The 21,516-nt window shown below is 42.5% G+C and overlaps 1 protein-coding gene and 31 non-coding genes across 37 annotated transcripts in view; 1 reads left to right on the plus strand and 31 right to left on the minus strand.

Annotated features, from left to right (window-relative positions):
* Positions 1–2,480: 2,480 nt before the first annotated feature.
* hdac5 (histone deacetylase 5) overlaps positions 2,481–21,516 on the plus strand; it is a 35,841-nt gene continuing 16,805 nt past the window's right edge. Inside the window, exons 1-4 of one of the 6 annotated variants that reach the window (XM_077618475.1) lie at positions 2,481–2,549; positions 2,705–3,039; positions 11,394–11,557; positions 21,131–21,217. In XM_077618475.1, coding sequence (XP_077474601.1) covers positions 11,536–11,557; positions 21,131–21,217 — 109 coding nt within the window. In that variant the 5' untranslated portion in view covers positions 2,481–2,549; positions 2,705–3,039; positions 11,394–11,535. Of the gene's footprint in view, positions 2,550–2,601; positions 3,040–11,393; positions 11,558–16,088; positions 17,193–21,130; positions 21,218–21,516 lie in introns of those variants that run through there. The other 5 variants (XM_077618477.1, XM_077618476.1, XM_077618474.1 and 2 more) reach the window with 5 other exon arrangements.
* Positions 3,867–3,983, minus strand: trnal-caa (transfer RNA leucine (anticodon CAA)). Its single transcript has 2 exons — positions 3,946–3,983; positions 3,867–3,912 (listed from the first exon to the last, which is right to left on the minus strand). It is a non-coding gene; the product is annotated as a tRNA-Leu (tRNA).
* trnal-caa (transfer RNA leucine (anticodon CAA)) lies at positions 4,067–4,183 on the minus strand. Its single transcript has 2 exons — positions 4,146–4,183; positions 4,067–4,112 (listed from the first exon to the last, which is right to left on the minus strand). It is a non-coding gene; the product is annotated as a tRNA-Leu (tRNA).
* On the minus strand, positions 4,268–4,384 carry trnal-caa (transfer RNA leucine (anticodon CAA)). Its single transcript has 2 exons — positions 4,347–4,384; positions 4,268–4,313 (listed from the first exon to the last, which is right to left on the minus strand). It is a non-coding gene; the product is annotated as a tRNA-Leu (tRNA).
* Positions 4,469–4,585, minus strand: trnal-caa (transfer RNA leucine (anticodon CAA)). The gene is made up of 2 exons: positions 4,548–4,585; positions 4,469–4,514 (listed from the first exon to the last, which is right to left on the minus strand). It is a non-coding gene; the product is annotated as a tRNA-Leu (tRNA).
* On the minus strand, positions 4,670–4,786 carry trnal-caa (transfer RNA leucine (anticodon CAA)). Its single transcript has 2 exons — positions 4,749–4,786; positions 4,670–4,715 (listed from the first exon to the last, which is right to left on the minus strand). It is a non-coding gene; the product is annotated as a tRNA-Leu (tRNA).
* Positions 4,871–4,987, minus strand: trnal-caa (transfer RNA leucine (anticodon CAA)). Its single transcript has 2 exons — positions 4,950–4,987; positions 4,871–4,916 (listed from the first exon to the last, which is right to left on the minus strand). It is a non-coding gene; the product is annotated as a tRNA-Leu (tRNA).
* trnal-caa (transfer RNA leucine (anticodon CAA)) lies at positions 5,072–5,188 on the minus strand. The gene is made up of 2 exons: positions 5,151–5,188; positions 5,072–5,117 (listed from the first exon to the last, which is right to left on the minus strand). It is a non-coding gene; the product is annotated as a tRNA-Leu (tRNA).
* Positions 5,273–5,389, minus strand: trnal-caa (transfer RNA leucine (anticodon CAA)). The gene is made up of 2 exons: positions 5,352–5,389; positions 5,273–5,318 (listed from the first exon to the last, which is right to left on the minus strand). It is a non-coding gene; the product is annotated as a tRNA-Leu (tRNA).
* trnal-caa (transfer RNA leucine (anticodon CAA)) lies at positions 5,474–5,590 on the minus strand. Its single transcript has 2 exons — positions 5,553–5,590; positions 5,474–5,519 (listed from the first exon to the last, which is right to left on the minus strand). It is a non-coding gene; the product is annotated as a tRNA-Leu (tRNA).
* On the minus strand, positions 5,675–5,791 carry trnal-caa (transfer RNA leucine (anticodon CAA)). Its single transcript has 2 exons — positions 5,754–5,791; positions 5,675–5,720 (listed from the first exon to the last, which is right to left on the minus strand). It is a non-coding gene; the product is annotated as a tRNA-Leu (tRNA).
* trnal-caa (transfer RNA leucine (anticodon CAA)) lies at positions 5,876–5,992 on the minus strand. Its single transcript has 2 exons — positions 5,955–5,992; positions 5,876–5,921 (listed from the first exon to the last, which is right to left on the minus strand). It is a non-coding gene; the product is annotated as a tRNA-Leu (tRNA).
* trnal-caa (transfer RNA leucine (anticodon CAA)) lies at positions 6,077–6,193 on the minus strand. Its single transcript has 2 exons — positions 6,156–6,193; positions 6,077–6,122 (listed from the first exon to the last, which is right to left on the minus strand). It is a non-coding gene; the product is annotated as a tRNA-Leu (tRNA).
* Positions 6,278–6,394, minus strand: trnal-caa (transfer RNA leucine (anticodon CAA)). Its single transcript has 2 exons — positions 6,357–6,394; positions 6,278–6,323 (listed from the first exon to the last, which is right to left on the minus strand). It is a non-coding gene; the product is annotated as a tRNA-Leu (tRNA).
* On the minus strand, positions 6,479–6,595 carry trnal-caa (transfer RNA leucine (anticodon CAA)). Its single transcript has 2 exons — positions 6,558–6,595; positions 6,479–6,524 (listed from the first exon to the last, which is right to left on the minus strand). It is a non-coding gene; the product is annotated as a tRNA-Leu (tRNA).
* trnal-caa (transfer RNA leucine (anticodon CAA)) lies at positions 6,680–6,796 on the minus strand. The gene is made up of 2 exons: positions 6,759–6,796; positions 6,680–6,725 (listed from the first exon to the last, which is right to left on the minus strand). It is a non-coding gene; the product is annotated as a tRNA-Leu (tRNA).
* Positions 6,881–6,997, minus strand: trnal-caa (transfer RNA leucine (anticodon CAA)). Its single transcript has 2 exons — positions 6,960–6,997; positions 6,881–6,926 (listed from the first exon to the last, which is right to left on the minus strand). It is a non-coding gene; the product is annotated as a tRNA-Leu (tRNA).
* On the minus strand, positions 7,082–7,198 carry trnal-caa (transfer RNA leucine (anticodon CAA)). Its single transcript has 2 exons — positions 7,161–7,198; positions 7,082–7,127 (listed from the first exon to the last, which is right to left on the minus strand). It is a non-coding gene; the product is annotated as a tRNA-Leu (tRNA).
* On the minus strand, positions 7,283–7,399 carry trnal-caa (transfer RNA leucine (anticodon CAA)). The gene is made up of 2 exons: positions 7,362–7,399; positions 7,283–7,328 (listed from the first exon to the last, which is right to left on the minus strand). It is a non-coding gene; the product is annotated as a tRNA-Leu (tRNA).
* trnal-caa (transfer RNA leucine (anticodon CAA)) lies at positions 7,484–7,600 on the minus strand. Its single transcript has 2 exons — positions 7,563–7,600; positions 7,484–7,529 (listed from the first exon to the last, which is right to left on the minus strand). It is a non-coding gene; the product is annotated as a tRNA-Leu (tRNA).
* trnal-caa (transfer RNA leucine (anticodon CAA)) lies at positions 7,685–7,801 on the minus strand. The gene is made up of 2 exons: positions 7,764–7,801; positions 7,685–7,730 (listed from the first exon to the last, which is right to left on the minus strand). It is a non-coding gene; the product is annotated as a tRNA-Leu (tRNA).
* trnal-caa (transfer RNA leucine (anticodon CAA)) lies at positions 7,886–8,002 on the minus strand. Its single transcript has 2 exons — positions 7,965–8,002; positions 7,886–7,931 (listed from the first exon to the last, which is right to left on the minus strand). It is a non-coding gene; the product is annotated as a tRNA-Leu (tRNA).
* Positions 8,087–8,203, minus strand: trnal-caa (transfer RNA leucine (anticodon CAA)). Its single transcript has 2 exons — positions 8,166–8,203; positions 8,087–8,132 (listed from the first exon to the last, which is right to left on the minus strand). It is a non-coding gene; the product is annotated as a tRNA-Leu (tRNA).
* Positions 8,288–8,404, minus strand: trnal-caa (transfer RNA leucine (anticodon CAA)). The gene is made up of 2 exons: positions 8,367–8,404; positions 8,288–8,333 (listed from the first exon to the last, which is right to left on the minus strand). It is a non-coding gene; the product is annotated as a tRNA-Leu (tRNA).
* Positions 8,489–8,605, minus strand: trnal-caa (transfer RNA leucine (anticodon CAA)). Its single transcript has 2 exons — positions 8,568–8,605; positions 8,489–8,534 (listed from the first exon to the last, which is right to left on the minus strand). It is a non-coding gene; the product is annotated as a tRNA-Leu (tRNA).
* Positions 8,690–8,806, minus strand: trnal-caa (transfer RNA leucine (anticodon CAA)). The gene is made up of 2 exons: positions 8,769–8,806; positions 8,690–8,735 (listed from the first exon to the last, which is right to left on the minus strand). It is a non-coding gene; the product is annotated as a tRNA-Leu (tRNA).
* Positions 8,891–9,007, minus strand: trnal-caa (transfer RNA leucine (anticodon CAA)). Its single transcript has 2 exons — positions 8,970–9,007; positions 8,891–8,936 (listed from the first exon to the last, which is right to left on the minus strand). It is a non-coding gene; the product is annotated as a tRNA-Leu (tRNA).
* trnal-caa (transfer RNA leucine (anticodon CAA)) lies at positions 9,092–9,208 on the minus strand. The gene is made up of 2 exons: positions 9,171–9,208; positions 9,092–9,137 (listed from the first exon to the last, which is right to left on the minus strand). It is a non-coding gene; the product is annotated as a tRNA-Leu (tRNA).
* Positions 9,293–9,409, minus strand: trnal-caa (transfer RNA leucine (anticodon CAA)). The gene is made up of 2 exons: positions 9,372–9,409; positions 9,293–9,338 (listed from the first exon to the last, which is right to left on the minus strand). It is a non-coding gene; the product is annotated as a tRNA-Leu (tRNA).
* On the minus strand, positions 9,494–9,610 carry trnal-caa (transfer RNA leucine (anticodon CAA)). Its single transcript has 2 exons — positions 9,573–9,610; positions 9,494–9,539 (listed from the first exon to the last, which is right to left on the minus strand). It is a non-coding gene; the product is annotated as a tRNA-Leu (tRNA).
* trnal-caa (transfer RNA leucine (anticodon CAA)) lies at positions 9,695–9,811 on the minus strand. Its single transcript has 2 exons — positions 9,774–9,811; positions 9,695–9,740 (listed from the first exon to the last, which is right to left on the minus strand). It is a non-coding gene; the product is annotated as a tRNA-Leu (tRNA).
* On the minus strand, positions 9,896–10,012 carry trnal-caa (transfer RNA leucine (anticodon CAA)). Its single transcript has 2 exons — positions 9,975–10,012; positions 9,896–9,941 (listed from the first exon to the last, which is right to left on the minus strand). It is a non-coding gene; the product is annotated as a tRNA-Leu (tRNA).

Here is a 21,516-nt window from a genome sequence, read left to right on the forward strand (position 1 = left end):
TGGAAAATTTCCAGCTGCCTCTTTCCATACGAAATAAGTAATACTACTACTCAAAATGCCCTTTTTCTAATGTTCCAAATATTTATTTTCCATCCCCAAAATATTCCCAACACTCCACAATTTCACAATTTCCATATTCTTTGCTTCAGCCTTACTCCAACATTGATTGAAATGATGTTTTTGTCCCCAATCGTCAGCAAAAAAACACATTTAATGACTCCTATTTTGGCCTTTCCCACTAAATATAGCCGGTTTGAGTATCGCAAAATGTCGAGAGGCGGCCTCGCCGAAAATTTGCCTTAACGACGTGAGTCATGTCATTAGAGCAAATGTACCCACGCCGGCTGCCAGGAAGGACAAAGGCGTCAAGATTTACACGACAAATTATCTTCTCAAGCGTTCCCTGCAGGCGATGACAAAAATACAAAACGAATAATGCCGCACACAAAAGAAGTGCATTTCTCACTCTGTCATTCTTTTCACAAGCCAACTTCCTTAAAATGTTTGCTTTGTTGAGCCGATGACTGAAAAGTTTCGTCTGTGGTTAATCATCATTGCCTTTCTTTCACACCAGTGATTTTCTCTTATATAAGAAATGATATTACATTTGATATGACTTCTGTTGGACTGATTCTTAGCTGGAATTCAACTTAAAAATATATAAGAAATAATATTACATTTAATATGACTTCTGTGTGACTGATTCTTAGCTGGAATTAAACTTAAAAAATATAAGAAATAATAGATATGACTTCTGTTGGACTGATTCTTAGCTGGAATTAAATTAAAAAATATATAAGAAATAATATTACATTTGATATGACTTCTGTTGGACTGTTTTTAGCTGGAATTAAACTTAAAAAAATATAATAAATAATAGATATGATTTCTGTTGGACTGATTTTTAGCTGGAATTAAACTTAGAAAAAAAATAGGTGGACTTTTATGGGTTTAATAAACCACTTATTTTGGTTAGGCCCTTTTTGTGTTCACATATTTTTACATTTTTGGGATTTATTTTGGTTGAAGTGGTAGTTTTGCTACACTTTTTTCAAATGTATCTTGTTATCAGAAGTGGGTCACATTATGCATTATTTCAGCATGAATTTGAGCCTCAATCTTGTCAGCATTTTCTAAAATAACATTACACCTATTACACATTTTTTGGGGATAATGAGAGGAAGTCAAAAGAGGAAGGAACTCATTAGTGTGAAGCCGAGAGAAAAAAATAGCGGAGGAACAGGACGCTTTCTTGGAAGAGCCATGAAGTGAGGCAGACTTTGCAGATGTAAGGATTGATGGAGAATGGAGAATAATGAATGGAGAGGGTAGTAAAACAACGGGGGCAGCAAAATAGGAGGACTGTGGAGGTGGCAGAAAATGACGGAGGAGAGCGCAAGAAGGAAAGAGCTATTCTGGTAATGATGTTGTTGCCATGGAGATGCTTTCCCGAGTCAGACCACTCCACAGGTGCCTTGTGGGGGATTTGGAAAAGGTTGTTTCTGATTGGTGCTGAGCTGCAGAGCTGCATATTGATTGGTTGACCGAGGTGAAGGGCAAAGGTCCTCCTTTGCATGCCATTACCCTTTAAATGTATTTAGCACCTCGCTATGTTTACATATTTCATAGCCATGGGCATGATTTTTCAGAATTAGTAACTAAATTCAATTCTGGTGGCGATGGTGCAGTGGGTCTTCTGCCTGACTTTGCTGCAGGCGGTCCTGGTTTGAGTCCCACTCATTGACAGTAATTATGAGTGGGAGAGGTTAGTTTCATTGGCCTAATCACTCTTACTTAATAGAATGCAGTGTTGAAATACATATTCAAGTAAGCTCCACAACTCACTGTTTAACCTTATGCTAAAAAAACTTATTCTGGTAGGATGTGCTCTTATATAATACATACATAGCTATTATTTGAAAAAAACTAATAACAGAATGAAACAATAATAGCTATTTGCATGTGGGTTTATGTACACTATGTTTTCCATAAGGCTTGATCTTGATTAGGGTCACTTAGTTTTCACTCTATTATATTTTCATCATTAGTATTAGAAATATCAAACCTCCCGACTGACTCTTTGGATGGCCTTCTATATTCTATAGTTGTTTGTCTCTTTGTGTACCCTACGACAACCTTGTGACCACTTTGGGGTGTCGTATGCCTTTTTCTAGAGCTCAGCTGGGATGGGCTCCAGCACCCTGCTACCCTGGAAAGCCGCGCATACCTGTACGAGTCGTACGGTGTTTGTAAGGTTTTTTGGGGGTTTGTAAGGGGAATCAATAATCATTTATAAGGGCAGTTATTGGCAGAGGTTGACAGGTAAGGGTTGTTGAAAAGGAATATATTTTTTTGCCCATGTCCTCTCATATATTATTCTTTTTTTGTGCATTTATTTATGTTTGGAGTATTTTTTTTGCAGTTTCCGCATGAGAGTTGGAAGTGGGGTGGGCAGGGCTTTCTTCGGGAAGCCCCCAGAAATTCTAGCAACGCCACTGAATCTCTACTCAGGTCTCATTATTACCTCATCTGTCTTCTAAGAAAGTGAGGTGAGTGGGTTTATTTAAGTATTTTACATGACTGTGCAGCATAAAAAAACACATTGTCAAAAAGAGTAGTCTGTTTCGATCCCGTCTGTCTGCCATGTGTCGGTCTCTGTCCCTGTCTGTCGTCCGCCATTAGTTTCTACGGCGTCTATTTTTAGCCTCGGCAGACGGATCACGTGGTACGAAGAGGACGTCAATAATGTTGTTGTTGTTGGTGGCGGCGTCGGCGGCGACGGCGACGGAGGAGAGGAGAAGGGACGGGGGAACCGGAGCCAGGCGGACTGGACTGTAAATATGAAAGTAGCCAAAAGCTAGGCGGTGAGTCCGCTGCGGCTTGTGGAAATTTCACCCTGGTCGCCTTGCCCGTGTAGACGTTGTGAAGAGAGGCCACGAGATGGGAACCGTTGCCGGAGCCGGAGACGGAGACGGAGCCGGGAGGAGGATACCTCCGCGCTAATACACGTTTCGGGAGGACCCGTCGACCACATCCACGGTAACCGTGTAGCGAGAGAACGTTTATGCTCTTGTGCATGCGTCCTATTTTATTGCATGTTTGGCGAATGATTGAGCTGTTGTCCACACTTGGCTAACTTGGGAAAACATTGCTATAGCTAAAGCTAAAGGACGCGAAACGGTTGGCCGGGTGTTAAAACGCACATGTTTCCTGACCAAAGCACTATAAAGCAGCGTTTTGCTTGTTTACGAAGTTGTTGGGCTAAGAAGTCAACTAACTGTAAGAACTTAACTAAACAGTTAGGGCACATGTTGACGTTGTCAGCCCGAAGCAGGCAATCAATAATGGGTCTTCTCCTTTACACGCCTTATGCTAACAGGGAGCTACTACGCAATAATCTTACTGACTTTGTACTAGCCTTAAACACGTGGGCTTTGCTTTATGAGCTTCCATTGTTACCTAAACCATTCGAAAGCAGTTTAGTTTCACCTTGAAGGACATGAGGCGATTGAGTTGCCAGATGGCAGACTGCCCAATCACACTGTAAATCCCACCTGGCCTTCGACCACTCTGCGAGCCTGACACAGCTGGATACATTGTTGAAGAATAACTTTCAAATTCTTGATATTCAGAACTAATCAAAAGTCACAGGAACTTGTCAGCAGTGGGAGTTGAACCCACACCTCCTTCTGGAGAATGGAAGACCCACATCTCTGGAGTAGAAAGGGCAAATCCCTTGAGTCTGGTACCTTGGACCATTCGGCCATCGTGACACAGCTATCCACCCATTAGGAGAATGTATATCTTTGGCATTCTCAACATTTTCAAATAAACTAAAGTCTCAAAGGGTCATAAAAAAAATTCATTGTCAGGAGCGGGATTTGAACCCACACCTCCATCTAGAGACCAGAAGACCCACATTTCCAAGGCAGGATGGACAAACACCTTGAGTCTGGCACCTTAGACCACTCAGCCATCCTGACACTGCTACCCATCTATCTGGAGAGGTAATAACTTTTCTATTCTCAACAGTTTGAAATAAGATAAGGTCTAAAACAACCTTGAATGTCAGGAGTGGGATTTGAACCCACACCTCCATCTAGAGACCAGAATACCCACATTTCCAAGGTAGGAAGGACGATTACCTTGAGTCTGGCGCCTTAGACCACTCGGCCATCCTGACACACTTGCCCGTCTATTTGGAGAATGTATAACTTTTCTATTCTCAAATAATCTAAGGTCTGAAAGGGTCATAAACAAACTTGATTGTCAGGAGTGGGATTTGAACCCACGCCTCCATCTGGAGACCAGAAGACCCACATCACCGAGAGAAGAAGGTTGAACACCTTGAGTCTGGCGCCTTAGACCACTCGGCCATCCTGACACACTTGCCCATCTCTTTGGAGAATTTATAACTTTTCTATTCTCAAATAATCTATGGTCTAAAAGGGTCATTAACAAACTTGAATGTCAGGAGTGGGATTTGAACCCACGCCTCCATCTAGAGACCAGAATACCCACATTTCCAAGGTAGGAAGGACGAATACCTTGAGTCTGGTGCCTTAGACCACTCGGCCATCCTGACACACTTGCCCATCTCTTTGGAGAATTTATAACTTTTCTATTCTCAAATAATCTATGGTCTAAAAGGGTCATAAACAAACTTGAATGTCAGGAGTGGGATTTGAACCCACGCCTCCATCTGGAGACCAGAAGACCCACATCACCGAGAGAGGAAGATAGAACACCTTGAGTCTGGCGCCTTAGACCACTCGGCCATCCTGACACACTTGCCCATCTATTTGGAGAATTTATAACTTTTCTATTCTCAAATAATCTATGGTCTAAAAGGGTCATAAACAAACTTGAATGTCAGGAGTGGGATTTGAACCCACGCCTCCATCTGGAGACCAGAATACCCACATTTCCAAGGTAGGAAGGACGAATACCTTGAGTCTGGCGCCTTAGACCACTCGGCCATCCTGACACACATGCCCATCTATTTGGAGAATTTATAACTTTTCTATTCTCAAATAATCTATGGTCTAAAAGGGTCATAAACAAACTTGAATGTCAGGAGTGGGATTTGAACCCACGCCTCCATCTGGAGACCAGAAGACCCACATCACCGAGAGAGGAAGGACGAATACCTTGAGTCTGGCGCCTTAGACCACTCGGCCATCCTGACACACTTGCCCATCTCTTTGGAGAATTTATAACTTTTCTATTCTCCAATAATCTATGGTCTAAAAGGGTCATAAACAAAGTTGAATGTCAGGAGTGGGATTTGAACCCACGCCTCCATCTGGAGACCAGAAGACCCACATCACCGAGAGAGGAAGGACGAATACCTTGAGTCTGGCGGCTTAGACCACTCGGCCATCCTGACACACTTGCCCATCTATTTGGAGAATTTATAACTTTTCTATTCTCAAATAATCTAAGGTCTAAAAGGGTCATAAACAAACTTCATTGCCAGGAGTGGGATTTGAACCCACGCCTCCATCTGGAGACCAGAATACCCACATTTCCAAGGTAGGAAGGACGAATACCTTGAGTCTGGCGCCTTAGACCACTCGGCCATCCTGACACACATGCCCATCTATTTGGAGAATTTATAACTTTTCTATTCTCCAATAATCTAAGGTCTGAAAGGGTCATAAACAAACTTCATTGTCAGGAGTGGGATTTGAACCCACGCCTCCATCTAGAGACCAGAATACCCACATTTCCAAGGTAGGAAGGACAAATACCTTGAGTCTGGCGCCTTAGACCACTCGGCCATCCTGACACACTTGCCCATCTCTTTGGAGAATTTATAACTTTTCTATTCTCAAATAATCTATGGTCTAAAAGGGTCATAGACAAACTTGAATGTCAGGAGTGGGATTTGAACCCACGCCTCCATCTGGAGACCAGAAGACCCACATCACTGAGAGAGGAAGATAGAACACCTTGAGTCTGGCGCCTTAGACCACTCGGCCATCCTGACACACTTGCCCATCTATTTGGAGAATTTATAACTTTTCTATTCTCAAATAATCTAAGGTCTAAAAGGGTCATAAACAAACTTCATTGCCAGGAATGGGATTTGAACCCACGCCTCCATCTGGAGACCAGAATACCCACATTTCCAAGGTAGGAAGGACGAATACCTTGAGTCTGGTGCCTTAGACCACTCGGCCATCCTGACACACATGCCCATCTATTTGGAGAATTTATAACTTTTCTATTCTCCAATAATCTAAGGTCTGAAAGGGTCATAAACAAACTTCATTGTCAGGAGTGGGATTTGAACCCACGCCTCCATCTAGAGACCAGAATACCCGCATTTTCAAGGTAGGAAGGACAAATACCTTGAGTCTGGCGCCTTAGACCACTCGGCCATCCTGACACACTTGCCCATCTCTTTGGAGAATTTATAACTTTTCTATTCTCAAATAATCTATGGTCTAAAAGGGTCATAAACAAACTTGAATGTCAGGAGTGGGATTTGAACCCACGCCTCCATCTGGAGACCAGAAGACCCACATCACCGAGAGAGGAAGATAGAACACCTTGAGTCTGGCGCCTTAGACCACTCGGCCATCCTGACACACTTGCCCATCTATTTGGAGAATTGATAACTTTTCTATTCTCAAATAATCTAAGGTCTAAAAGGGTCATAAACAAACTTCATTGCCAGGAGTGGGATTTGAACCCACGCCTCCATCTGGAGACCAGAATACCCACATTTCCAAGGTAGGAAGGACGAACACCTTGAGTCTGGCGCCTTAGACCACTCGGCCATCCTGACACACATGCCCATCTATTTGGAGAATTTATAACTTTTCTATGCTCAAATAATCTAAGGTCTGAAAGGGTCATAAACAAAATTCATTGTCAGGAGTGGGATTTGAACCCACGCCTCCATCTGGAGACCAGAAGACCCACATCACCGAGAGAGGAAGGACGAATACCTTGAGTCTGGCGCCTTAGACCACTCGGCCATCCTGACACACTTGCCCATCTATTTGGAGAATTGATAACTTTTCTATTCTCAAATAATCTAAGGTCTAAAAGGGTCATAAACAAACTTCATTGCCAGGAGTGGGATTTGAACCCACGCCTCCATCTGGAGACCAGAATACCCACATTTCCAAGGTAGGAAGGACGAACACCTTGAGTCTGGCGCCTTAGACCACTCGGCCATCCTGACACACATGCCCATCTATTTGGAGAATTTATAACTTTTCTATGCTCAAATAATCTAAGGTCTGAAAGGGTCATAAACAAAATTCATTGTCAGGAGTGGGATTTGAACCCACGCCTCCATCTGGAGACCAGAAGACCCACATCACCGAGAGAGGAAGGACGAATACCTTGAGTCTGGCGCCTTAGACCACTCGGCCATCCTGACACACTTGCCCATCTATTTGGAGAATTGATAACTTTTCTATTCTCAAATAATCTAAGGTCTAAAAGGGTCATAAACAAACTTCATTGCCAGGAGTGGGATTTGAACCCACGCCTCCATCTGGAGACCAGAATACCCACATTTCCAAGGTAGGAAGGACGAACACCTTGAGTCTGGCGCCTTAGACCACTCGGCCATCCTGACACACATGCCCATCTATTTGGAGAATTTATAACTTTTCTATGCTCAAATAATCTAAGGTCTGAAAGGGTCATAAACAAAATTCATTGTCAGGAGTGGGATTTGAACCCACGCCTCCATCTGGAGACCAGAAGACCCACATCACCGAGAGAGGAAGGACGAATACCTTGAGTCTGGCGCCTTAGACCACTCGGCCATCCTGACACACTTGCCCATCTATTTGGAGAATTTATAACTTTTCTATTCTCAAATAATCTAAGGTCTAAAAGGGTCATAAACAAACTTCATTGCCAGGAGTGGGATTTGAACCCACGCCTCCATCTGGAGACCAGAATACCCACATTTCCAAGGTAGGAAGGACGAATACCTTGAGTCTGGCGCCTTAGACCACTCGGCCATCCTGACACACATGCCCATCTATTTGGAGAATTTATAACTTTTCTATTCTCCAATAATCTAAGGTCTGAAAGGGTCATAAACAAACTTCATTGTCAGGAGTGGGATTTGAACCCACGCCTCCATCTGGAGACCAGAAGACCCACATCACCGAGAGAGGAAGGACGAATACCTTGAGTCTGGCGCCTTAGACCACTCGGCCATCCTGACACACTTGCCCATCTATTTGGAGAATTTATAACTTTTCTATTCTCAAATAATCTAAGGTCTAAAAGGGTCATAAACAAACTTCATTGCCAGGAGTGGGATTTGAACCCACGCCTCCATCTGGAGACCAGAATACCCACATTTCCAAGGTAGGAAGGACGAATACCTTGAGTCTGGCGCCTTAGACCACTCGGCCATCCTGACACACATGCCCATCTATTTGGAGAATTTATAACTTTTCTATTCTCCAATAATCTAAGGTCTGAAAGGGTCATAAACAAACTTCATTGTCAGGAGTGGGATTTGAACCCATCCCTCCATCTAGAGACCAGAATACCCACATTTCCAAGGTAGGAAGGACAAATACCTTGAGTCTGGCGCCTTAGACCACTCGGCCATCCTGACACGATTGCCCGTCTCTTTGGAGAATTTATAACTTTTCTATGCTCAAATAATCTATGGTCTAAAAGGGTCATAAACAAACTTGAATGTCAGGAGTGGGATTTGAACCCACGCCTCCATCTGGAGACCAGAAGACCCACATCACCGAGAGAGGAAGGTAGAACACCTTGAGTCTGGCGCCTTAGACCACTCGGCCATCCTGACATACTTGCCCATCTATTTGGAGAATTTATAACTTTTCTATTCTCAAATAATCTAAGGTCTAAAAGGGTCATAAACAAACTTCATTGCCAGGAGTGGGATTTGAACCCACGCCTCCATCTGGAGACCAGAATACCCACATTTCCAAGGTAGGAAGGACGAATACCTTGAGTCTGGCGCCTTAGACCACTCGGCCATCCTGACACACATGCCCATCTATTTGGAGAATTTATAACTTTTCTATGCTCAAATAATCTAAGGTCTGAAAGGGTCATAAACAAAATTCATTGTCAGGAGTGGGATTTGAACCCACGCCTCCATCTAGAGACCAGAATACCCACATTTCCAAGGTAGGAAGGATGAATACCTTGAGTCTGGCGCCTTAGACCACTCGGCCATCCTGACACACTTGCCCACCTCTTTGGAGAATTTATAACTTTTCTATGCTCAAATAATCTAAGGTCTAAAAGGGTCATAAACAAACTTCATTGCCAGGAGTGGGATTTGAACCCACGCCTCCATCTGGAGACCAGAATACCCACATTTCCAAGGTAGGAAGGACGAATACCTTGAGTCTGGCGCCTTAGACCACTCGGCCATCCTGACACACTTGCCCATCTCTTTGGAGAATTTATAACTTTTCTATGCTCAAATAATCTATGGTCTAAAAGGGTCATAAACAAACTTGAATGTCAGGAGTGGGATTTGAACCCACGCCTCCATCTGGAGACCAGAAGACCCACATCACCGAGAGAGGAAGGTAGAACACCTTGAGTCTGGCGCCTTAGACCACTCGGCCATCCTGACACACTTGCCCATCTATTTGGAGAATTTATAACTTTTCTATTCTCAAATAATCTAAGGTCTAAAAGGGTCATAAACAAACTTCATTGCCAGGAGTGGGATTTGAACCCACGCCTCCATCTGGAGACCGGAATACCCACATTTCCAAGGTAGGAAGGACGAATACCTTGAGTCTGGCGCCTTAGACCACTCGGCCATCCTGACACACCTGCCCATCTCTTTGGAGAATTTATAATTTTTCTATTCTCAAATAATCTAAGGTCTAAAAGGGTCATAAACAAACTTCATTGCCAGGAGTGGGATTTGAACCCACGCCTCCATCTGGAGACCAGAATACCCACATTTCCAAGGTAGGAAGGACGAATACCTTGAGTCTGGCGCCTTAGACCACTCGGCCATCCTGACACACATGCCCATCTATTTGGAGAATTTATAACTTTTCTATTCTCAAATAATCTAAGGTCTAAAAGGGTCATAAACAAACTTGACTGTCAGGAGTGAGATTTGAACCCACACCTCCTTAGGAAGGTTGTATACCTTGAGTCTGGCACCTTAGACCACTGGGCCATCCTCATATACCTGCCCCTACTATTTGGAGAATTTATAACTTTTCCATTCTCAAACTTTAGAAGTAAGCTAAGGTCTCCAAGGGCCATAAAATGTTTTCAAACGTGACCATCCTTTGTCTTTATTTCATTGAAAACTTCTATAGTTTCATGTCATCGTACATGTGCGGGAACAATGAAACAGAGCAAAATGTATTTTTCAGGAAAGATGTCAGGCCAGCCGGCCTCAGTTTTCGCTCCACGACTCGTCATTTCCAAGTCCGCCCGCTTGCACTTGTTTTGTCGAGAAGTGTTCAGGTGAACTGTTACCACAGCAGACAGGTTGCCAGGCAGCGCTCATCGACTCTGTGGGAGGGGCCAGGTATTTTAGGAAATGCGGGTGTGAAGAGGAAGAACCAGAGTTTTCTCTCCTTGGGATCGTGTTCGTGTCCAGTTTTTTTTACCCCTCAAACTGAATGATTATCTTAGCCTACTTTGAAATACCCAGTTTGGACATTTTGTCCTATCCAAAACAATCTCATCCAGGTATAAAAAAAATCACAATGACTGCAATATACGGACTTCAAGCTAAAATGAGAACGCTTGATGCACATGCAAAGCATTTAGGATCATTTCAGTTAGCCATGAGAGCACAAATCACAGCTTAAGTTGTTCTTCTAAATCACATTATAGCTAATTAGATTGAGCATTACCCCTGTCATGCAGGCACACTTTTAAGCACACGCTCACGGTTGCTGCGAGACATTTGAGCCAATTTATCGGGATGCTCAATTCATTTCCAACACCGCTTATCCTCGTCCGGGTCGCGGGGTGATGGTGCCCATCCCAGCCGAGCTCTGGCAAAAGGCAGACTACACCCTAAACTGGTCGCAGACCTAGAGACAGATGAAATGGTGAATTCCTTGAAAGATTTCACTGTGGGCCTATCTTCATCGTTATCCATCCAGTAGATGGCACCAAACTACTGGGTAATAAAATTCTGAGACTTCCCCTAGAACATACTGAACTGCAATTCTGGTAAGCCACGTGAGCCGGAATTTCTATCTCTCGCTATTTTTTATTTTTTGAAGTGATTTAATCAAATCCAGATGAAATGATTAAAACATCCATCCGTTCATTTCCCGTATTGCTGACCCCCGTTGAGTCACGTGTTCTGAAGGCCATTCGGGCTGCGTTGCTTACAATTAACAAGTGAAATGAAACCTGTTGTTCTTTTTCAGAAACGCTGATACCGAGGAGGAGTCTTAATTCAACGGCGTGTCCATCTATCATCCGTCCCGCCACAGATGGCTGACACAGAGGACCCACTTTAACACTCTTACAGACCGAAGGACCAGAAGGCAAAGGCCTTAGTTAGCCTCCATGACTTCACCACACACTTCAGGTAAATTTCCGTTGATCCCTTTCATTAGCTAGTAATTGCATTAAACACGTGCGTATAGTAGTTTAATCCTTCCTGAATTCCCGTGTGCCTTTTTTTGCCTGCGGTCTTCATAAAGCCTTGGCAATTGTTTTTTGCTAAGACATTTACTATGATTGCTGCTTTGTGGTGTAGAGGTTCACTCGGCTGACTACGACGTGGGCAGGTGTGGGCTCAATTCCCACTGGCGAATGAATTTTTCTTAAGATTCACCTTTAAATTTATTCCTCTTTGAAGGTTTTACCATTTATTTAGGGATTTACGGTTGGCCAATTTGAGTTTGATTTATTTAATGAGGGACAGCACATATTAATGAACATATTCATTATCATGCTAATGAACATATATATGTAAATATGTAAGATTGTAGCCGTGAGCATATTTGCATCTTTAGTCCCTTGTGTAGGTTGAAGATAAATGATGACACTTTCTAAGCAATACTGTCTCGTAGTGTAGAGGTTCACTCGCCTGACTTGAGTGCGAGCAGGTGTGGGCTCAATTCCCACTGGTGACAGTATGATTGGGAGTGCAGATGGTTGTTTGTCTCTCTGTGTACCCTATGTCTGACTGGTGACTAGTCCAAGGTGTAGTCTGTCTTTTGGCCGAAGAGAGCTGGATTAGGCTCCAGCAACCCCTGCAACCCTTTCGAGGATGGCCGGTACAGAAGACGAATGAATGTAAGATTGTAGCCGAGGGCTAACTCCCATCTTTAGTCCAGGTGTAGGTTGAAGATAAACCATGACACACATAGCACAGTTTTAGACAGCGCTGTGATGGCAATTTTGTTAGTCTAACAGCCAGTCTTTAAGATGATTGGCCAAGAGGTTCAGAGACGGGAGTTCACGTATGTTAATTGCTATTGAGTTCCAGGTAGGAAGAGAGAAGGCTAATTTAGCACTGTTTTCGAAGGGAACTACACAGTCACCTCTAGAGCCAGCCCTTGTTGATGTGTTGGAATTTTTATTTGATGTGTTGTTCTGCCAACAGCCGACTAGTCCAGCGAAGAGAAATAGATCACGGCACGATGAAGCCAAGAAAAACTCGGGACCATGCAGGTTACGAAAAGATTGGGTGGCTAAAGGGCGCTCTTAGGTGGCAGTTTAACCTTCAATGGATACTAATACGACTCGCCCCGAGCATTGTAGACCAAAGTCTCGACTGTTCAAAGAGAGAACATCTTGTATCGGATAGATTTGGATGATCATAATCATGAATGCGTATAGATTCCTTTCACGCGTCTTTACCGGTTTAGTGAGCTCTTTGTATCCTCGTAGCTTTGGAAAGGAATCTGGGAAGAGGATGTTAACGCAAGATGCTAAAGCTTGCTTTTATGGATGGTGAGAGAACGATGATGGCGGTATGACAGCTTGCCGTTCGGCATATTAAGTGTTTAAAAAAAATAGCACGTTGAATTAGTGACTGGACATCATTGTGACTTGCTTTTCCACTGTTAGTGTGCAACAAATAACAAGCCACGCTTGTAAATGAGAGTCACCGTTACACAGTATTTACTCGACGCTGTTTGGAAATCATTGGACGATTCAGTTTTTGTAAGTTTGTAAAAAAGGCGGCTGTTTTTTTAAAGCAAGGGAATTCCACTGTGCAGCAAATTACCCCCCATATAAAGTCTGTGACAAGCAAAACTCCTCAACATGAAATAGTTATTTCTCGCCTTACTATATGTATGAATATAGTACATTTACTGTATAAATTTTGGTCCCAGCGCAAAAGTGTGACCCGGAGCAGTCCAAGTGTCAATGTCAGAATTATGCAGTCAAAATGAGGGAGAATAACAAAGTCACCAAGTCATCTCAATCCTCCTCAGTTGTCACACTGACTGCAATTTGGTTGTCATGGGTACAGATATAGCACATGCATGCATGCATGCACACACTGGCACATATACACACAAAGACACAGTGTGACTCCAGTGGTTGATGCGCCTCAAATAGAAACGCAGAGATGAGTCATCCACTTTAGCTACTGCGGCGCACACACACCTTGGGCAGATGTGTTTAGAATGGGAGACCATTCAGATGTCAGATATGTTGCACCGTCGCAGGTGTTTCACATTTTGGAACGAGGACAGTACGTACTTTTAGGTCGCAAGGTGATGATATTGCAGCCGGATACATTTGCATTCGATATATGAATTTTGTCTTTGCGTTCTGCCCGTGAGTCATAGCGAGGCATACGCGAGTCTGCCCATGGACATGCAAAACTGTTTACACAAGAGGTGACGATGACGAGGGCGAGAAGGAGGTGGAATGAAGGTGGTGAATTAATGAAGCGGTTTTCAGGACATTTTCTTTCCTGAAACGGAATAGCCTTCGTGAAGGTAGCTTTAACTAAAGTAGGATTATTATCAGCGTTGCATTGCGATTCCTTAGACGGAAAAGTACTTGCAGTAGCTTCATTTTGGAATCAAATGCTGAATGGAACAAACAAATACTATAAATAGCAGCCAGTAGTTTCAATTAATAATATCCACCCTGACAGCAAAGTGCGCAGTGCAGCTTTTGCTTAAAAAGCAAGCTTACCGGGCGATTTTTGGGGGCATCTCCAAGGGGTTCCGCTCTTAAATGCTGAACAGAGTTTTAATTCACGATATGTTCGTTAATGCAGTCAGAACCAGCATAGTCCACTTTAAAAGCATTGGAAAAATCCTTTTATTTTAAGAAGGTGCCTGGTTGGTGTTGACTTTTATTATGTTTAAACCAATAGCCTCAGGTAAGTCAAATCCATCCTACTTTAAAAAGCTAAAAAAAAGGCCGGATTGCAATGAATAACAAAATCGATCATCTGATAAAATAATAGACATGTGAATTTCTGAAAACAAGAGTATAAATGGAAATTATATTTTATTTTAATTATGAAAGTACTGCATGTTCTTAAAACATAAACATCCAATGTCAGTCAGGGAATTTGCAAATGACTTCAGGAAAAAAGTCTAAATGAATCAAAATAATCCAGAGTTATAATGATATTGCAGGATATAATTTACACTTTACCAAAACAAAAAAAATGTATGGATTTTGAACATATTGTTAGATTTCAACTGGTGAAAAGAGGCACTGGTTGTCCCCATCTCACTGCTCAATTGACAAATGAATTGTGGGAGGCCCAGTGAAGAAACATGACATTGGTGTGCATCCTTACTTCATCACCCCCCGCCTTACCCTACAAAGCCAGAAGCTTATCTCTCTCTCTCTCGCTTCCTTTCTCTGCTTCTCTCTGCTTCTCTCTGCTTCTCTCTGCTTCTCTGCTTTACTCTGTTTGTCTATTTATATCTCTTAACTCCTCCTTCTCTCAGGCCAGCTATTTTCATCTCCAGTTCCTCCATCACCCCCCCCCCCCCCTCCCCCTCCATCTCCCATGTTCGTGTCTCCTCTAGTCTTCATTAGATGAAAGCTGCAGAAAGACTTAATTGAATGACAGCGTTCCCCTGTTTTTCACAAAAGGACAAAAAGCTGTTGTTGACTTTGTCTAGCCATCTTCACATCCTCTCCGTGCTGCGATCTACTTTCCGAGTTTGATTTATTTAATAAGGGACAGCACATATTAATGAACATAGTGTTCCCTCGATTATCGCAAAATCACTTCTTTGCGATTTTTTTCTTCTATAAATTATTTTTAAAAACAGTTTTTTTTAAAGTTCATAAAAATGTGAAAACCACACTGAAACTTGTAAGCGGAAGCCATTTTTGCTACTAGGACTCAGCACTGAAGAAAAAAAAGTTATAATAGGGATGGCCCTACATCGCGATTTTTCAATTATCGCGGGCATGTTTGGTCTACATTAACTGCGATATTCGAGGGATTATTGTATTTATATTAATGTTAATGAATATAGGTAAATATGTAAGATTATAGCCGGGGGCTAATTTCCATCATTAGTCCCTTGTCTAGGTTGAAGATAAACCATGACACCTACAGGACACATAAACACACTTAGCACAATGTTAGACAGCGTTGTGATGGCAATTTTCTTCGTCGAATAGCCAGGCTTTAAGACGATTGGCCAAGAGGTTCAGAGACGAGAGTTGACGTATGTCAATTGCTATTGGTATGAAGAAAGAAGCTGCTTTGGCTAACTTAGCACTATTTTGAAGGGAACTACACATTCACCTCTAGAGCCAGCCCTTGTTGATGTCTTGGAATTTTTTTGTACAAAATACTACACTACGACTTTCCTATTCTTTCCTATTCCCGAACACACACACAAATGTCTCACAGTCAGTTAAAATCTGAGCAATCTGACCCGTATTTATTTCTAGTTTGTTCTTTAGGAAGCTTGACATTGCAGCAACTTGCCCTTTGTTTTTTTCGGAGGAGGAAAGTACAGAATCTTTTTGGCTGCTCATTTTTCTTTGAGGTGTCACCGCTCGTCTTCTGCTTACACACTTTCCCCCCTCTCTCTCTCTTTCTCTTTCTCTCTCTCGCTCTCTCGCTCACTCGTCGCTTCCTCACCCGCCCTCCGCGCTTGCATTTCTCTCTATCGTTCTCTCAGTGCTTGATTCTAATTTTGGAAGCATGGAACCTCGGGGAGTGCTCTCCCGAAGCTATTTATGTCCTCGCCTTTCCTTATCTTCTTGCTCTCCTCCTCTCCCTCTCATCAGACAGGAGGAGAACAGCGTGAGGATCCTTTGATGCAGGGGAATTTAGCCTTTCCTTCTATCTGTTTTGGTGCGGTATTATTAGCGGTGGGAAGTGGCAAGGAGGAAGCCCGAGCTCTTCGCCAGGCCATCCCGATGCAAACAGAATGCATGCACGGAACAGATCCACGCCATCACTTGACGGTCCGAGGACACTCGGGGACTTTTACAAAGTGCAGTTTCATTGATTTCTTCCTTGCTTAGTTTCTTCACTTTTTTATGTCAAGACCTGGATGTACCCGAGGAGACAAACTTTGCCATCCGAAAGATCGGCATGCCGCATCAGACAATCTGCCTGACGTTATTACACAATCAGGAACTTGCTATGCGTGGATATGGATTCCAGATGCTATAGAAAGGACCAACCCAATTAAGTGTTGAGACAGTCTAAGGATTTTAAAAAAGAAAAATTCTTCTGTAATCACTTGACATCTACATTTTGGATTCATTTACTCAGCCGAGACCAGGGAAGACTTTCCGGAGGCTGCGTCGTAGAGGACATTGTGAGTGGCTGTCAGTGTTAGGGTAAAAATAGAACAAAGGCGTTAGAAGCCACCTAAAAGAAAATCCAAATCAAAATATTCAAGCATTCTCTAATGGCTCTTTTGATGGAATTTCCCATTTCGATTTTTTGATGTCGAAAGACTCCTTCAGTTCGACTTAAAAAGCTTCTGCTTGCTCATATCCTCCTCAAATGAGTAACTCGTGCTTCTCGAATACATGGCAGTATTCTTCTTAAAAAGGAAGCCAATCGTTTCGTGAGAAGATCGTCAACTGCTCGTCTTTTGGCATGCTGTTGCATCCCACGGTGACAGGATTGTGCACCATGTTGCAGACCATTTATGAGACCGAGTCCTGTTTTTCTTCTGCCAGCGCCGACAGCCAGCAGCCACTGGAGCTCCTGAGTAGCAGCAGGGGCTCCACCACTGACATGCCCACTGCCGGTGAGTCATCACTGGGATTGGGGATGGGGAGGGCGGCCAGGGTGCCTGAGGACTTTTGCCGCCTCACACTAAAAAGCTCCTCTCGATATGTACAACGTGCCGATTTCATATAGCGCTCCACTTTCATTTCTAAATGTTAAAGTTGACGCCCTTGACTCCTTGGAGTTTTTCGTGTTGAACTGATGGGGTCAGCAGACCAGGCATCTTCTGCCTCCTTTTGCTCCTCAATGATTTTTTCTTTTGGACTTTGGATGGACTCAATGTCAATGTGCTTTATCTCTGCATATTTGTTGTCGCTATGCCTTGAGATGAGTCCACAACCTTTTTTCTGTTCTTACTCGTGGATCTTGTAGATGTTTTCGAGGTGGGATTTGCGCTGTGACAACACTGGAAAAATGGCTTAGGTGGGACTGGCTTTTGACAAAGATGCAGTGAGGTGAGCTGGGTTTAGAGGAACGGTTCGATGCCAACAGCCTAGTATATTTGGAGTAAGACATACGTACATTGCCTCTAATCCCTTGGCGCGTTTCTGACACTTACAAGTAGTTTGCACAGCGCCTGTCAAAATTTTGAGGACACTTTTTTTCGTCCTGCCGAACTGAATTGTCTCAAAAATTTGGATTGCAGGTGTATGCAATGGGAGTTTTGAGCAAAATGCATTCGATACGATTATTCTATACTCAAATTCAGACAATCTGTTCCAGGCTCAGATCAAAGTCACTATAACACTTAAAAGTAATCTTTTAAATGACAATCAAACATTACGATTTCACCTAAATATTGAAAAAGTGACTTCCAGTATTAAAAGACAGAACAAAGTGCGAACACTCAAGGTGGTCTTTAGCAATCGTCTACCTGAACGACACATGCAATTTTGGAATGGACTATAGTTAGCAAGCTAACAGCACTCTAATATTTGTAAATTATAAATAAGATGTATATTAAGTTGAACTATGCAACAAAACAACAGACATCTCACTCAATGACCTGCAGCCATTCCATAATACATCTGGCCCACCCATCTGTATCTATGGCAACAGGACACATGTGATTACGCTCTGACTCCAGCCTTCTAATTTGTCCAAAGATCACGCAGCCATTATCCTATTTTTACCTTTTCTTTTTTTTCCTTCTATCATTCTTTCTTGCGTGTTTTTTCTCTCACCGTCTCTCTCTAGTTTTGCAGGGCTGACGTCATAGTACCTATTTTCCTAAAGCAGTGCAGAATGAACAAGAGAATAAATGAATGCCGCTTTCCCAAAATATCACTCTGCAGCACCAGTACTGGGAAATACAAAGTACAGTAATAGAGACCAAAAATGTGTTTGCGCGTGTTTGTACTTTGACACCATACAATATCTCAGGGAAGAAAATTAAAACACAAAAAAGCGCAGATTAGGAAGTTTTATTTTTTCTTCCTTGTCCCCAGTTATGGTCACGCAGCGTTAGTGCTAACATAAGATGCCGTTAGCTTAGCAAGTTACAATGTTACAGTTCATCATCTTAACAACGGCCACTTTGTTAGCTTTAATAGAATTGAAAGTCTTTATTAGTCACAGTTCTGACTTTAAGATAGCTCATCGATGGCCCCGTTAGCTTATATTAGCCAAAATGGCTACGTTCCCAGCTTTGGTTACTCCGTTGAATTGAAATATTTTCATTTGCTCAGCTCTAGTGACATCTTAAGACTGTTTAGATTCCTGGAGGTCCTTTGTGTAGCTTAACAAATGTCCTGTGAAGAGTTGACAAAAAACAATGGTTCATAGTACCGTGGAAAAGAAACAAAACAAAACAAAAAGATAATTTAAAAAATGAAGAAGAGGATTAGAGTCTAATCTAAACCAGTGTTTTCTAACCTCTTCCAATCCAAAGCACAAATTTCACTTTGCTAACCAACCATAAAAAATATTCGTTATTTTTGTCTGATATTTACGTTTGTTGACCTAAAACATTAAAGTGAAGGGATGTTGCCCCCAATTTAAGAATTTGAGAAAAGGGAAAATACATTTTCCCCCAGACTGTACTTTAGCATCAAAGCTAATACCAATATAGTTTTAATTCTACAAAAAAAATGCACTTTCCGGACATGCTAAATAGAAAATATTGAGACCTGACTTATTTTGTAGAAGTGCAACCGTTAAGAGGCTAAACTCACTGACTGTAAAGTTACCTTTGACCAACCGCTTTTGCCAGACTGTACGTTAGTGTGAGTTTGTGTGTGTTTACTAGTCTATAAATGTCTTTAGTTTGACGTCAGAAGCTGGCTGCTGTGGAATGCTTCGCTCTTGCCAAGAGGACTGTTGTACACACACTCACAATCCAGTCTCACATATACACATGGACATTGGGACAGTGTGTGTGTTGTAGTGGAAAGGGAGACACGTGCGTCACCGTGAAACACCAGAATATTTGTTTAGGTAATTGAGAAGTGAGTGGCTGCACAGATATTCACAGACACACATTGTGTTTATCTACCAGCGTTCGGTTTTTAGACGTTTTGACTCTTGCCAACTTTTTGGTGGTTTTTTTCGAGCCAGTAAGTGCAGCCAAGTCACTGAGCCAACTTCATGGTCACACCGCACCAAATATAAAACTTTCTTGATCCTTTGCTTGTGCCTTTAAACGTGTGGAACTGTTTAGGGAGCATTATTTTTAAAGTTATATTCACAGTTTTTTTTCCCAGTAATAATGTTTCACCAATATCGAGCCACATTTTACACAAGGTCCAATTCTGCTGAAGGGAAGAAGTCCAAAAAGTCACTTTGGAGAAAAAAAAAACCCTTGCCAAAAAGGGAATGATGTTCTCTATCCAATCACGTCAGAGCTAACGAACTTGTCGGTGTTTGATGAGCTTCAATCCATCTTTTTATGGATCGTAAAAGATCACGTTTAGGGCTGAAGGTAAAGTTGAATGAACCAAACTAATTCAGTCAGTTAAGAAGTTACAATACTCCTAGTTTTATGCGAGGAAGGACTGATTTAATTTCCTGTCCAGTCAGCAGACAGGAAGTGGCCTGTTGCCCGAACATACCTTTTAACATATTCAGGAAGTAGCCTAATCCATTAGCAAGGATCAGCTGAGCTCAAGAGAGAGTGGCCAACAGAATGTGGCAGATCAGGGTCAGCGTTGGCTCACTTCTCACAAGTCCCATCTTACACACTAACACACATATTCAATGATCAGTGTAGCTAACAAATCCGATAAGGTAATTGGAGACGTCTATTCTGACGTCACTGAGTCGTGGCTTTGTTTAGCCAGAGAGTGATCTGATAAAATGCACACAGTCAACTACTTTACGAAAAGGACCAGTCGACATCGACACATCTGGAGACACAATTGTCCTTTCGGCCAATTTCAAATGTGGGTCATGTAACATATATAGTGTCCAATCACTGCGTTGCTATACAGCTAATTATGCTTTCATAATTTACTTGGTCGGTCGATGTAAAAACAACATTCAAGAACATGTCAAATAGTATATAGTAACATGACATGAGTCACAAGACCAATATAAGTCGCTAAACTATGTGAAAGGTGTTGGTCTTGTTTTGGTCTTTGATACTTCTGGTCTTTGATAGTGTCGTTTTGAAGACCATGCTACTTCGCGGTGTGTGGGTTTAGGTCACTTCATCTCAAGTGAGTCGAAGTTTAGTGTTGAAATAACACCATAAAACACAAGGAAATGATCAAGTCTTCACACCGCAGACATTGTCGCGTGCTCTGAATATACGGCAAGTCACTGTCAAGGAAGCACAGGCTTGAAACCAAGCCAGCGACTAGTCAGCAATCAAGTACTGCAAAGCGTGTGGTCCTTTATAGCATGCTAGGTTCTTATCTGTATAAAATAAGAAGTCCATTTCTCATTTTTTTGTTGGGTGACAATGATGTGATAGACTAATAAACATAACCCAGACTAATCAGTCTCCCTCCTTTGCAGTCGTGGAGGTGAAAAGCAGCCTCCCATCGGGCATGCAGAGCCCAGTAGGAAAAGCCAGTGAACAGCGGGGAGGAGGTGGAGAAGGTGGTGAGTACAAGTCGTCCCGTCTTAGTCTTTCAGTGTTCCCGGTTTGAGTGTCTTCGGTCTGGAGGTCGTCGGACAAAGACAGCAATAAAAAATTAATGCCTGGCTTCTGGCTTCAGTTTCATTACATAAAGCATTTTGACAATAGCGACATATTTAGTCGTTCTTTTAGCAAATCCTATCTTTACAAGGAGTTGCTCTGAGTGCTCCACAAAGGGAATTCATGGACATTTTGCGCACAATCATGGGTTAACTTGGCTAGTCTTGGTAAACTGCTGTGCACTTTGACTTTTCTTTCACTA

This window comes from Stigmatopora argus, chromosome 14, assembly GCF_051989625.1.
Source record: "Stigmatopora argus isolate UIUO_Sarg chromosome 14, RoL_Sarg_1.0, whole genome shotgun sequence".
In the NCBI taxonomy this organism is placed as follows: Eukaryota; Metazoa; Chordata; class Actinopteri; order Syngnathiformes; family Syngnathidae; genus Stigmatopora; species Stigmatopora argus.